Below are 12,204 nucleotides of genomic sequence, written 5' to 3'. Positions count from 1 at the left end.
AGATTGTATAGTAGATTACTTATACTGCAACAGACAAATGGTTGTAACTGTTGAGATGAGCATGAAAATTTATTGTCATGGAAGTTTCAACAGGAAAGATGTTGAACATGGCATGATAATGGAGGAAACCCCTTATATGTCTTAGTGGAGGAGTTGAAAAGGATGTTGGAAGTTATATATAATATGGGTGTTTACTTCCTTCCATCCACGCAATCCACCTTTACTGTAAGATGTTTAATATCATTTATAAAAGAAAACTTAATCAAAATCTATAAATTAAAGGGAAAAAAATTGTTAACAAAACGTAGAAATTAAAGCAATAAATTGATTTTTAAATACTATTATGTATATATATTCCATGAGTCAGACGTACAAATTAAATTGATAAATAATTTATTTTGGTTGATTTGGTTTTAATTTGTTAATTATTTATTAAGTTGTATGTAAAATAATATTATTTTGGTTGATTTTAATTAAATAGTATTTAGTTTTAATTTGTTATTTTGTTTTTATTTTTATGTTAATTTATTTGTTATTTAAATAATATTTAATTATAATTTATTATTTCTTTACTTACCTCCTATTTTGACAAATTAAATTGATTTATTTATTTTAGTTATTTAAAGTAAATAGTATTTAGCTAGACATTGGTTCGGTTTCTTCATTCAAAATAACTCATAAAAATTTATTCATGAAAATACTATATTTAATTTTTAATAAGTTGAATTTTACATATAAATTATACAGCCTTCTATCCGAAGAGATATCAGCCAATCAGTTCTCAGTAAGAACTGTCAAACATAGTAGTCGTAGTAGGAAGGAACAAACTAATACAACTCCAGTAATACATCGTATTACTAAACTAACAATGTAATGTATAATTAGAAAACGAAATTCCACAAATAGATCAAAAAAGAAATTAAAGAAAAATAAAATAAAAAAGTAAACTGGCATAAACATATATTAGACATACAAACATAATTAATAGTTTCAACATTGTAAAAATAAAAGAAATTAAAAGAGCGAAAAGCAAGAAGAAAAAACCACAAAATATAAATATCTCTTCGAACATTATGTGAAGGCACATGCTTGTCATACGGGGACATTGTGCACATAAATTAAGCCTGAGTTGCACAAAAAAAAAATCAAAATAGTTAGCAACTATTGGTGATGTGAAATTTAAAAATCTGATATAAATAAATCTAAATAACAAACATTGTATTGTTTACCTGTAGAAAGCAATTGGCTACGTTGAAAATAATTTGTGAGGAAGAAGAAGAATAAATTTTATTTTTAGCAAGAAGAAGAGGCTTGGCAAAAAAAAATTGTGATTTTTTGTGGAGTTTTTTGGGGGTTTAAATAGAGCAATGAAATTGATAATGGATTGAGATCATGGTGTGATGATGAGTTAGTGGGTGGAAGAGGTTAAATATTGTTTATGAATTATACCAAAGAATATCAAATACTGGACCCGGACAGTTAACTTTATCAATTATTTATTATTATTAACTTTCTTTGTTTTTTATTATTTAATTTATTTATCATGTAGTTATTCAGTTTATTCAACCCATGAAATAAGGAAGCTTATTTTTTATATATTCATTGTGTATCCAATTTTGTACAAATATGAGGGATTTTCTTTTTTTTTTTCATTGAGAAAACCGTATGAAAAAACTGTTAGGATATGAATTGTCAAAATACCCCTAGGTTTTAGTTCAAAATATCTTTGTTTTATATATAAGATACGTGTGAGAGTTAGTTATGAAAATATTCTTAACGCAAAAGTGATCTGATAATGGCCACACATATAATACATATAGGTATATATTTATCCTATATAGAGATTCATTTCAATAGTCAATACATCTCACACACAGTGAAATCGACTCAATATTCATCTGCCCACGTTATCGAAGTTGGCGGCGGATCCAACCCTGTACAAGGGTGTGCAATTGCTGGGGCAATTTTTTTTTTAGTGTTGTTTTAAAATCAAGTTTTTAAAATGGTGTGATTTTGAAGGTAGTTTTCAAATTGGAGTTGGCCGCCACCGGCAACGGCGGCACCGGCCGGAGACGCCACGCCCAACGGCGGCACCGGCTGGAGACGCCGCCACCGGTGGCGTCTTCTAATATTTTAATAATTTAATAATTTAATATTTTAATATTTTAATATTTTAATATTTTAATATTTTAATATTTTAATATTTTTTAATATATTATTTTTCAACGGTGCAGATTCAAGTTGATCCGACGGTCCAGATGAAGACATCCGGATCATTGACCTCGAGAGCCGCGCCTTTGACCAGAAGACGCCGCTGACAACGGCGTCTCCTAAAGACGCCCGTGTCAGCGGCGTCTTTAACCCCTCTTTCCACAGCTCTTTCCCCAGCTCTTCTTCCCCTTCCCCCAGCTCTTCTTCTTCTTCTTTTTACTTTTTTTTTTTACTTCGGTTAAATTTAAAAAAAAAAAAATTATTATTTACCTTCTCCGTTGGGTGCCGCCGCCGACGCCGCCTGCCCCGCCGGCGGTGCTCCTCTCGCCGCCGCCGGTGCTCCGTGGTACTTGCCGCCGGTGTTATTCACCCAACAAGGTAATTTTCTATTATTATTGTAAATAATTAAAAACAAATTATTATTATAATTTTATATTATGTCCAAATTTTTTAATTAATTATTGTAAATACATGTGATTAGTGTTTTTTAAGGATGTTTTTGGGTAGTTAGTTAGTTAGTTAGTTAGTAGTTTATTTATATTATATTATGTATTAGTACTATATATATTTTATAAGCATGGGCAAATTTTTTTGAACTAGTGTTGTTTTGTAAAACCATAGCTAAAATGGTGTTGTTTTGTAAAACATCGGGCAATTAAATTAAATTAACTAATTAATTTTTTGGTGTGTGTGCTTAGTTAAATTATTATTTTTTGACTAATATGCCTCATTATTAATTAATCTGGATTGGATTGATGAGTTAATTAACTCCTTAATCTTTTGAAGATTGATGGCGGCTAAAACTAATGTCAAGGTGTACGTGTACTTTGGAGGTCACATAATTCCCGATGATTGGGTAGTGCAATATAGTATTGCCCACAAAACAGCATTTCGAATTAAACGTGACTTGTCCTTTGCACAATTTCTGTCAAAGTTGTATCAACGTCTAGATGTCGATGTTAATCAGTTTGGGCTAAGAGTGTGTTGCAAATCTTACATTTATAATGGAGAAAGAATGAGGGAGATGATTACCGAGATGACAACAGATGAAGATTTACAAATGTATATTGATCCGGACGAAGGGAATGAGGCAATCGAAGTATTTGTTGAGATTGAACCGAAGTACATTGATAGTGCCCCAACACAAGTGAGCGTAGATGCATTTGATTTGAATGAACCATATTTCTCACAACCGGAGGTGACTCCGGATTTTCTGGCGGCGACACAAAGCATCCCTAATTATTGTGAGACTAGTGGAGCGAGAGAGGTGCACAGAGATTCCCATACAATTAACTATGGTAATTTAGGGGGATTTGTTGGTGAGTCGAGTTCCGCGAGACGGAGCATTTTTGAAGATGAAGACCCTATAGGTGACTCCTTTGGGCCGAACAGTCCTGTCAATTCCGAACCATCCGATGACGGAGACGACGACAATGAAGATGAAGACGTACAAGATGGTGTTCGGGAGACGTGGTTGCAGCACAACGAGGCGGAAGCAGAGGAACAACCGACGTTGTATGAGTCAATCCCATTTTTCTCGATGACGTTTCCAGAAGTGGCGGCAGATTCAGTTGATGTTGGAAGGGGCCGATATGATAAGTTTTACGATAGCGATCGGGGTATTCTTGAGGTTGGGATGGTGTTTGAGGACAAAAAACGCCTTTGCGCCGCGGTGAGAGACCATTCGATTCGATTTGCTAAACAGGAATTCACGGTTGTCGAAAGTAAGCCGAAGATATGGAGTGTCAAGTGCAAGCATAGCACACCTGAAAGGCCTTGTAGATGGTCGTTACGGGGAATTGAAAAATCGGGCAAAGGATTCTTCCTTATTACGAGATATGGTGGGCCCCACAACTGCATAATGGATGAAATGTCGAATGAACACAAGAATTTGGACAGGAACTACATTGCTGCCTTATTGGTTCAGTCCGTTCGAGATGATCCAGCTTGCAAAATATCACAAGCACAGAATATTGTGAGGTCTCAATTAGGATTTCAACTTTCAAAAATGCAAGCTTGGTATGGTTTGAAGCGTTGCAGAGATTATCGTGTTTGACTTTGTATCTGAGTTTTTCTATGTATTAGCGTGTTTTCACGTCGGACTAAGTAGGCTCTTATTATCGTGTTTGACTTTTTATTTGACTTTGCATTTGTACTTATTATCTGAATCTATCTTAGTGTTTTATTTATTAGTGTGTATTTATTATTACACTTGTGCATATTATCTGAGTGTTCTATGTATATTATTATACAGGATGGATGTCAGTTATGTTTATGGTCCGCGAGACACTTCATTGCTATACCGCCAGTCAGAGCACGTATCTAGATCGATTACATCGGCAAACGTGGATGATATTGTGCGCGGGAGACGCTGTGATGGTTGGATTTGGGGTTTATATGGAGATAATGGTGATGATGATCCACACCCTAGAGTGATGCAGTACTTAGTTGATACTAGGTTCTATGGAGTATATCGATGTGGTCGTCTCGTAGTCGATTTGCATCTTATTGCAGCTTTAGTGGAGAGATGGCGTCCGGAGACACACACGTTTCATTTTCGAGCAGGGGAGGCGACAGTGACACTTGAGGATGTCGCATTATTATGGGGTTTGCCTGTTGATGGACTACCTGTTACTGGACAGGATATTTCATGGTCGAAGGAGCAGTGGCAGGATTATTGTCAGACGTGGTTGGGATATACTCCTTCAGATCGAGCTTTCAAAGGGAGAAGGCTCTACGCAACTGATCTGGCCATATATTAACAACATTGCAAGATTACCGATGATAGCACAGAGCAGCGTGTTCAGCAGCATGTCAGGTGTTTACTGTTATTGCTACTTGGGGGGATTATGTGTCCTAACACATCTTCAAGTGCAATCTCGTTGTTGTATCTTCGTCATTTCGAAGATCTTGAGGCGGTGCGTACTTTCAGTTGGGGTAGTGCAGTTCTTGGATATTTGTATCGTGAGCTATGCACTGGGGCTTTACTTAGGAAAGTTGTGGAACAAGACGGCACTGTTGAGTTGGATAAGAGGAAAACTAATCTAGGTGGTGCGCTTACTCTGTTACAGGTAATAGGATTTTTGATACTTTTAAACTTTAAATTAATAGTTTATTATTCTTGCGGTTTTTTATACTTTTTTATGTTTAATAATTAGATTTGGGCATGGTCGAGGATCCCTTTACTCGCTCCAGCAATAGTACTAGTAGTAGAAGATGATCCCCGTCGGCTTGCATATCCACACCCTCCTTACGGTGCACGGTAAACATCTTAGTACTAATAATTTATTTGTATGAAGGTTAATATATTGACTTAACAAATTTTCATATGATATTACAGTTGGATCAGACCTACTAGTCACACTCGATCCTCGCGAAATAATATACGTGTTTATCGTACGACGCTCGATCGGATGCTCTGGGATCAGGTTATTTATAAGTTAACAGCAATTACGTTAATGTTTTTGGTCTACTTAACAATATATTAAAAAAATATTTTTTTTTCTAGTTTACATGGATGCCTTATAGTGAACTAGATCCTGAGTTTGGCGCTTTACTTGAGTATCCTGAGATAGTGCATCCACAGCTTTGGTTGTCGAGTTGTCCCCTTATATTTTACGAGAGAGTTGAGATGCATCGTCCGTATAGGGTGCTACGTCAGTTTGGTAGGATACAGCATATACCACCACATCCTACTGATCACGATGTTGAGATTAAGTTGCATTCTTATGATCGTCGAGGCGCAGGAGGTAGAGATTGGGCTCGTTTTCACCGTATCTATGTTGATAGATGGCATGGCCGACTTGATTCTCCCGTTGACTATCCATTTATTGAGTTTAGTGGGCCTCAGACAGATCCAGGATACTACGAGTGGTATGAGAGGCACACACGTCGTTTGATATCACCGATTGACAATCTTGATGATATTGGTTTTCAGGTTGGAGACCCGATTTTACTGGATCTTGTGGTTAGTATTTTTCTCAAAACAACCATTACTTTCGATGTTTTTCAATTTGTTTTTTCAGTTTCTTAAGTTCTTAAACTTGTAATGCCTTTTATTTCAGGGTAATCAGCTTATATCCATGAGTCTTGCAGCTAGGGCAGTTTCTCGAGATGACGATCAGATATATGATCTGTTTCAGGACAATGCTACACGGATGTATGCAGCTGGGACTCAAGTTCTACGTAGAGATGGTGCTTCGTTCAGCTTACCTCCGATACCAGCCATACCTCCTATACCTTCTCCGCATCGAGATAGACGTACCAGAAGAAGGTCCAGCGCTACCGAAAGAGCTACTGAGGATGACGTGAGACAGACAAGAGAGGGGAACTATTACGCATCTACATCTCGGGTACCTCCATCTGGTGATGTTGCCGGTCCATTTGCTTCCCATACACCCTTCTATGCAGATGTTCCTATGCATGGAGGTATGGACGATTTATCTACTACACAGGGATTTATGGATATGTTCGGTGCGTCTACATCTCAGGTACCCATATTTACAGATTTAGTTGGTCCATCTACGAATGATTACGTTCCAGATATCCCATGGTCCGATTCTCTAGCTACCCCACATCCTCCTGCTATTGATACTCGGTTCTCTTCATGGGGTCCACATTTGGAGCTCAATTTGGGATACTCAAGTCCCCAAGAGCGGATCCGACCACAGTATAATGTTTCACCTGTTCCATATCCACCGGATGACACCCAGTTTGTTGATGATGTACCGGCAGATCCTGACATTCGTCGAGATGGTAGGCCACGTAGGACTAGACGAGCACCTGCATGTGGCACTGGTTCACATAGGCACTGACTTCATAGTGCCAATTTTATTTTATTGTACTCATTTTGTCTTTTTACTCATTTTGGATCTATTTATTTTATATAACTCTTTTATTGGACCTATTTATTTTATATAACTCTTCTATTTTCTAGAACTCCTTTTATTTTTGTCTACATATTTTATTGTGTTGATTAGATAAATATATGCAATGATTAATTTAACACTAATTGATAAAATGTAATAAATCTAATACTAATTGATAAAATGTAATAAATTTAATACTAACATCAAACTAATGAATGTAGTTAGAATTGTTTTATTTGTAAAAAAAATTAAAAATCAAAAAATATTAAAAAAATAGAAAATATTAAAATATTAAAAATTAATAAAAATATTAAAAAATAAGAAAATATTAAAATAATAACATATTAAAAAATATTAAAATATTAAAATATTAAAATATTATATTAAAATATTAAAATATTAAATTATTAAATTATTAGAAGACGCCACCGGTGGCGGCGTCTCCAGCCGGTGCCGCCACTGCCAGTGGCGTCTCCGGCTAATGCCGCCGTTCCCGGTGGCGTCCAACACCAAATTAATTACTACCCCCCAAACAGCCCCATTTTAAAAACTCCCCCCCAAAACAACCCAAAAAAAAAAATTGCCCCTGCAATTGCTCGCTCTTGATTTAAAAATAAAAAATATTGCCAATTTATATATCATTATATATATAATACTAGCATTATCCCGTGTGATGCTTGTGATAACATTTCAAATGAAAATGATGATTAGTTAATACATGATAATAATAATTATAATAAAATTTAGGGCAAATTACAGCCACACCTGAGTTGTGGTCAAATTACAAAAACTTCCCTCCTGTTTGGGTAATTACAGCCCCCCTCAACTATGCATTAGCTCTCAAAAATACTTCTCCACAGGTAAATTTAAGGATGTTAAATCCGTAAAACTTAACCAAAATTTCGGTACGCCAACATTTCATAGCGTTTACCGAACTGAATATACGATTTGGTTTGCTAAATAATCGATTTACATAAATTTTATGTAAAAATATTTAAAAGGAGGGGTGGATGTAATCACACAAACAAGAGGGATTTTTTCGTAATTCTGCCATACGTTAGAGGGTGGCCGTAATTTGCCCTAAAATTTATTAGTGATATCGATAACAACATCAACATTTATGCGAATCCAATAACACAAACTCCTTAAAAAAAACCATAAAACTATTGTCATAATATGAAATTGATCATCAAATAAATGAAACAATATTTTTTAGAAAAAATATAATAGACTGGAAATAGTAGTAGTAGTAGTAATAGTGGTAATAATAATAATAATAATAATAATAATAATAATAATAATAATAATAATAATAATAATAATAATAATAATAATAATAATAATAATAATAATAATAATAATAATAATAATAAACATTTACCATAAACACTAATATATTTAGGATTTGGTGGAAAAATTTTTTACAAAATTAATAATAAATTGTAATTCTATATATATTTTAAATATTTTTATATATTTATATAATATTTTATACTATTATTCATTATTCAAATTAAAAATAATATAAAAAAGGGTAAATTACAAACACCCCCCTGAGGTATGGTCAAATTACAAAAACACCCCTCTTGTTTGGAGAATTACAACCACCCCCTCAACTCATCAAATTTAGTGGAATCTTCGAGATTATATGGAATATTATCACTTTTGTACCCGTTTTATCCCATTCAAACTCTACATTATGAAGCAAGATGATCATAATATGTGATTTTTAGCTTGTATATATATCAGTTTGTGGTGCATAGGAAACTGTATTTTTTACACAAAAAGAGTACAAACTAGAACACATTTCACGGAATCTAGATGACTATGTTGAATTTGGCACCATAAAGGTAGAGGTCTAAGAAAAAATCATAGTTGAGGGGGGTAGATGTAATTATCCAAACAAGAGGGAGGTTTTTGTAATTTGACCATACCTCAGCGGGGTGTTTGTAATTTACCCTATAAAAAATAATAAAAAAACAAAAAAAAAATTAGGCTTGCGAGTGGCTCGTGAGCTCATGAACAACTAAAAACTGGCTCGAGCTCGACTCGTCAGAAAGCTCGAGTTCGAACTCAAAAAAATCGAATCCAAGTTTGAGCTTTTTTGATCCAACTCATCAAGTTCACGAGTCGACTCGGCTTGTTTACCACCCCTAGCCTGAACTCTAACTATAAGCACTAAAATGCAATTTCAATAACACGATTCAAAAGCCCTAGTGCGTTTTCTTCCCCAATCACCCCGCTCCCACTCTTCACACGCAACTTGTCAACACATGTCTGCAATTTTAAACACCAATTTACATATAATAAATTAAAATGCATAACTGGCAAATGCTATTTATTTATTTCTTTCATATAATATTCTTTTTAGTTTTCTTGGTCAAAGTTAAGCCATATACATCCCGATGGCGCAATACATTTGCAAAGCATTAATTATCATTTTGAAATCCAAATCCAATGTTCCGTTGAAGACTATGTTTAGTAAATTTTTACCGTTGATCTACAAATACTAATATAGATGTGTCTGTGTTTGTGTATTTCACCCAATATAGAATACAAAAGACCCAAATTCAAATAACATTTGAAGGAGGTATGCAACCTAATCATAATGCCAATTGACATATTTAAATTCATTAAGAAACAATTGAGAAATTTGGAATGGAATTTCGTAATTACACCGAGTTCGATTCGAGTATTTTCAATTGTGGAACCATATTATTCAATCTGAATTCCAAAATTTCTATTTTTGATTTTCTTTTTAGGTTTCTAAACTGAATTGGTATATATAGTCATTCGATTCCGATTACTGATCTAATTTTAATTTCAGAACAATCTCTTTTTTTTTTTCACGAAAATTATGCTTACAATATCAATATATTATGTATTCTATATTGCAGATGACTAAAAGTTCGAAGACTTTGAATTCCAATAAAAAAATCTAATTTTTTAAAAAGTTCTTAATCCCAATTTCCGAAATTCCAATTTTTTTATTTTTCTTTATTTTTTTAATCGAATTGAAATTAGTTTTTTACTTGCGCAAAAAAAAAAAAAAAAAAAAAAAAAATTCAAAAATGCTAATTACGATCAGATCGATCTGATTTATACCATGATTCGATTCGTGCGCCAGCTCATTCCAAGAAAGTCAACCTCTTCCTCATCTTATATATAACCCCATTAAACCCTACACCTTCTATTCATCTCACACTCACTCACTAGTCCGTACCACCACCAAAAATGGCACGTGCACTAATCCTCCTCTCTCTCACTACACTTCTCCTCTCACTCTTCCCCCTCCCCACAACCCACGCCCAGTCGGCACCGCCACCCACCGCCTCCGGCCCGATCAACATCACCGCAATCCTCGAAAAGGCCAGCCAATACACCACCTTCATCCGCCTCCTAAACGAAACTCAGGCAGCCAACCAAATCAACAACCAGGTCAACAATTCACAAGACGGCATGACGGTGTTCGCCCCAACCGACAACGCCTTCAACAACCTGCCACCTGGCTCCCTTAACAAACTCACAAACCAGCAGCAAGTCCAGCTCGTGCTTTACCACATTTGCCCAAAGTACTACTCTCTTGAAAGTCTGTTGACGGTCAGCAATCCGGTCAGGACACAGGCCAGCGGGCAGGACAACCAAGTGTTCGGGCTCAACTTCACCGGTCAGGGGAATCAGGTCAACGTATCCACCGGAGTGGTCGAGGTGCCGATCTACAATGCATTGAGGAAAGACCTACCGCTCGCGGTTTACCAGGTCGATAAGGTGCTTCTGCCTATTGAATTCTTTCCTCAACAATCCAAATCGAAAGCTCCGGCGCCTTCTCCACCTCCGAGTGGTGGTGGCGGTGGTGGTGCCGCCGCAAAACCGCCGTCCACGTCCACGAGCAATCCCTCCACCAACGTAACGGCTGCCAAAGCCCCATCTACGAACAATCCGGCAACCAATAATCCCGGGAATGGATCTGAAAAAATGAGTGTAGGGTTGGGATTGGTTTCTGGAATTATTTTGTTGTGCATGGGACTATTGTCCTAATTACCTTTCCTTAGTTATTGTTTTTTTTTTAATTAATTTTTTTAAGCTTTGTTTCTTTACTTGTTGATGTTTATGTGTTCTTGCTTAACTTAGATTTGTGGTTTGTTTATTAATTCATAGACCATCTACTTTAATTTGTGGATCAATTGTGTGTGCGCGCTCTTCGTGCTGAAAAATTAGATGTTACATCTGGTTATTTTCATCGAGTGACTTCGAATCCTAGATCTTTACATAATCATACGCATTCATGTGTACGTATGCAAGAACGGACCCAGGGGATTTTTCTTGGGGCTGAAATATCGGGTGATTTCAGAGAAGATTTTTTTTATGAACTAAAGTGTACATAATTAAAAGTTTGGTGGACGAAGTTGTATTAACTAATACATAAATAACAAATAAAAAAATTTCTTCGCGGACGGGGGCCACCCCAGGCATATACATAAGTACGCCCCTGTAGGTATGTATGTTAGTAGATAGTTATTTAATCTCATTTACAATTAACAAACACCCGGTATAATCCACCAGGTATAGCATCTAATTAATTCCCCTTCATGTTGGGTATTGCGTTGAAAAAGAGTAATATATATATATATATATATATATATATATATATATATATATATATATATATATATATATATATATATATATATATATATATATGTATATTAAGATTTAGTTACAGAAGAATCACATGCAGGCGGAAGCTGCATGTATTATATAATTTGGAATATTCAAATATAATGAATTATGTATGCAAATTGCAACATTAATAAATATTTTATTAACCCCATATAGATTCAACATTAATTATTGATATTAATTTGTCAACTGTAGCTCTTATAAAATATATCAACTCTAGTAGACAAACATTGGGAATAAATATTGTATTGTACCACAATATTTAATTAAATAAACTATCTTGATTACATTAAACAAGAATAGCGTTAATATTTAAGCCCCGTTTGATTGCCAAGATAAGCCACGATTAACTAAATAATTGGACTTAATTTGATGTTTGGTATCCTCAATAAATTGTCGGGTCGACCCGCCAAAATTATATAATCATGGCTTATCTTGACTTATC

The 12,204-nt window shown here is 35.1% G+C and overlaps 2 protein-coding genes across 2 annotated transcripts; both read left to right on the top strand.

Moving 5' to 3' along the window:
- Positions 1-4,338: 4,338 nt before the first annotated feature.
- Positions 4,339-6,244, top strand: LOC105964316 (serine/threonine-protein phosphatase 7 long form homolog). Its single transcript, XM_088812305.1, has 5 exons — positions 4,339-4,965; positions 5,119-5,282; positions 5,370-5,473; positions 5,552-5,639; positions 5,720-6,244. Exons 1-5 carry the CDS (start codon positions 4,467-4,469, stop codon positions 6,242-6,244), a joined length of 1,380 nt encoding a protein of 459 aa, XP_088668431.1. The 5' UTR covers positions 4,339-4,466.
- A 4,019-nt stretch (positions 6,245-10,263) lies between these two features.
- LOC105967396 (fasciclin-like arabinogalactan protein 9) lies at positions 10,264-11,263 on the top strand. Its single transcript, XM_012991993.2, has one exon. It carries the CDS (start codon positions 10,314-10,316, stop codon positions 11,115-11,117), a length of 804 nt encoding a protein of 267 aa, XP_012847447.2. The 5' UTR covers positions 10,264-10,313; the 3' UTR covers positions 11,118-11,263.
- The last annotated feature ends 941 nt before the right edge of the window (positions 11,264-12,204 follow it).

The sequence above is a fragment of the Erythranthe guttata genome, chromosome 13 (assembly GCF_056151865.1).
Source record: "Erythranthe guttata isolate IM_541 chromosome 13, IM_541, whole genome shotgun sequence".
Lineage (NCBI taxonomy): Eukaryota > Viridiplantae > Streptophyta > Magnoliopsida > Lamiales > Phrymaceae > Erythranthe > Erythranthe guttata.
This window is presented reverse-complemented; position numbering and strand designations above follow the sequence as displayed.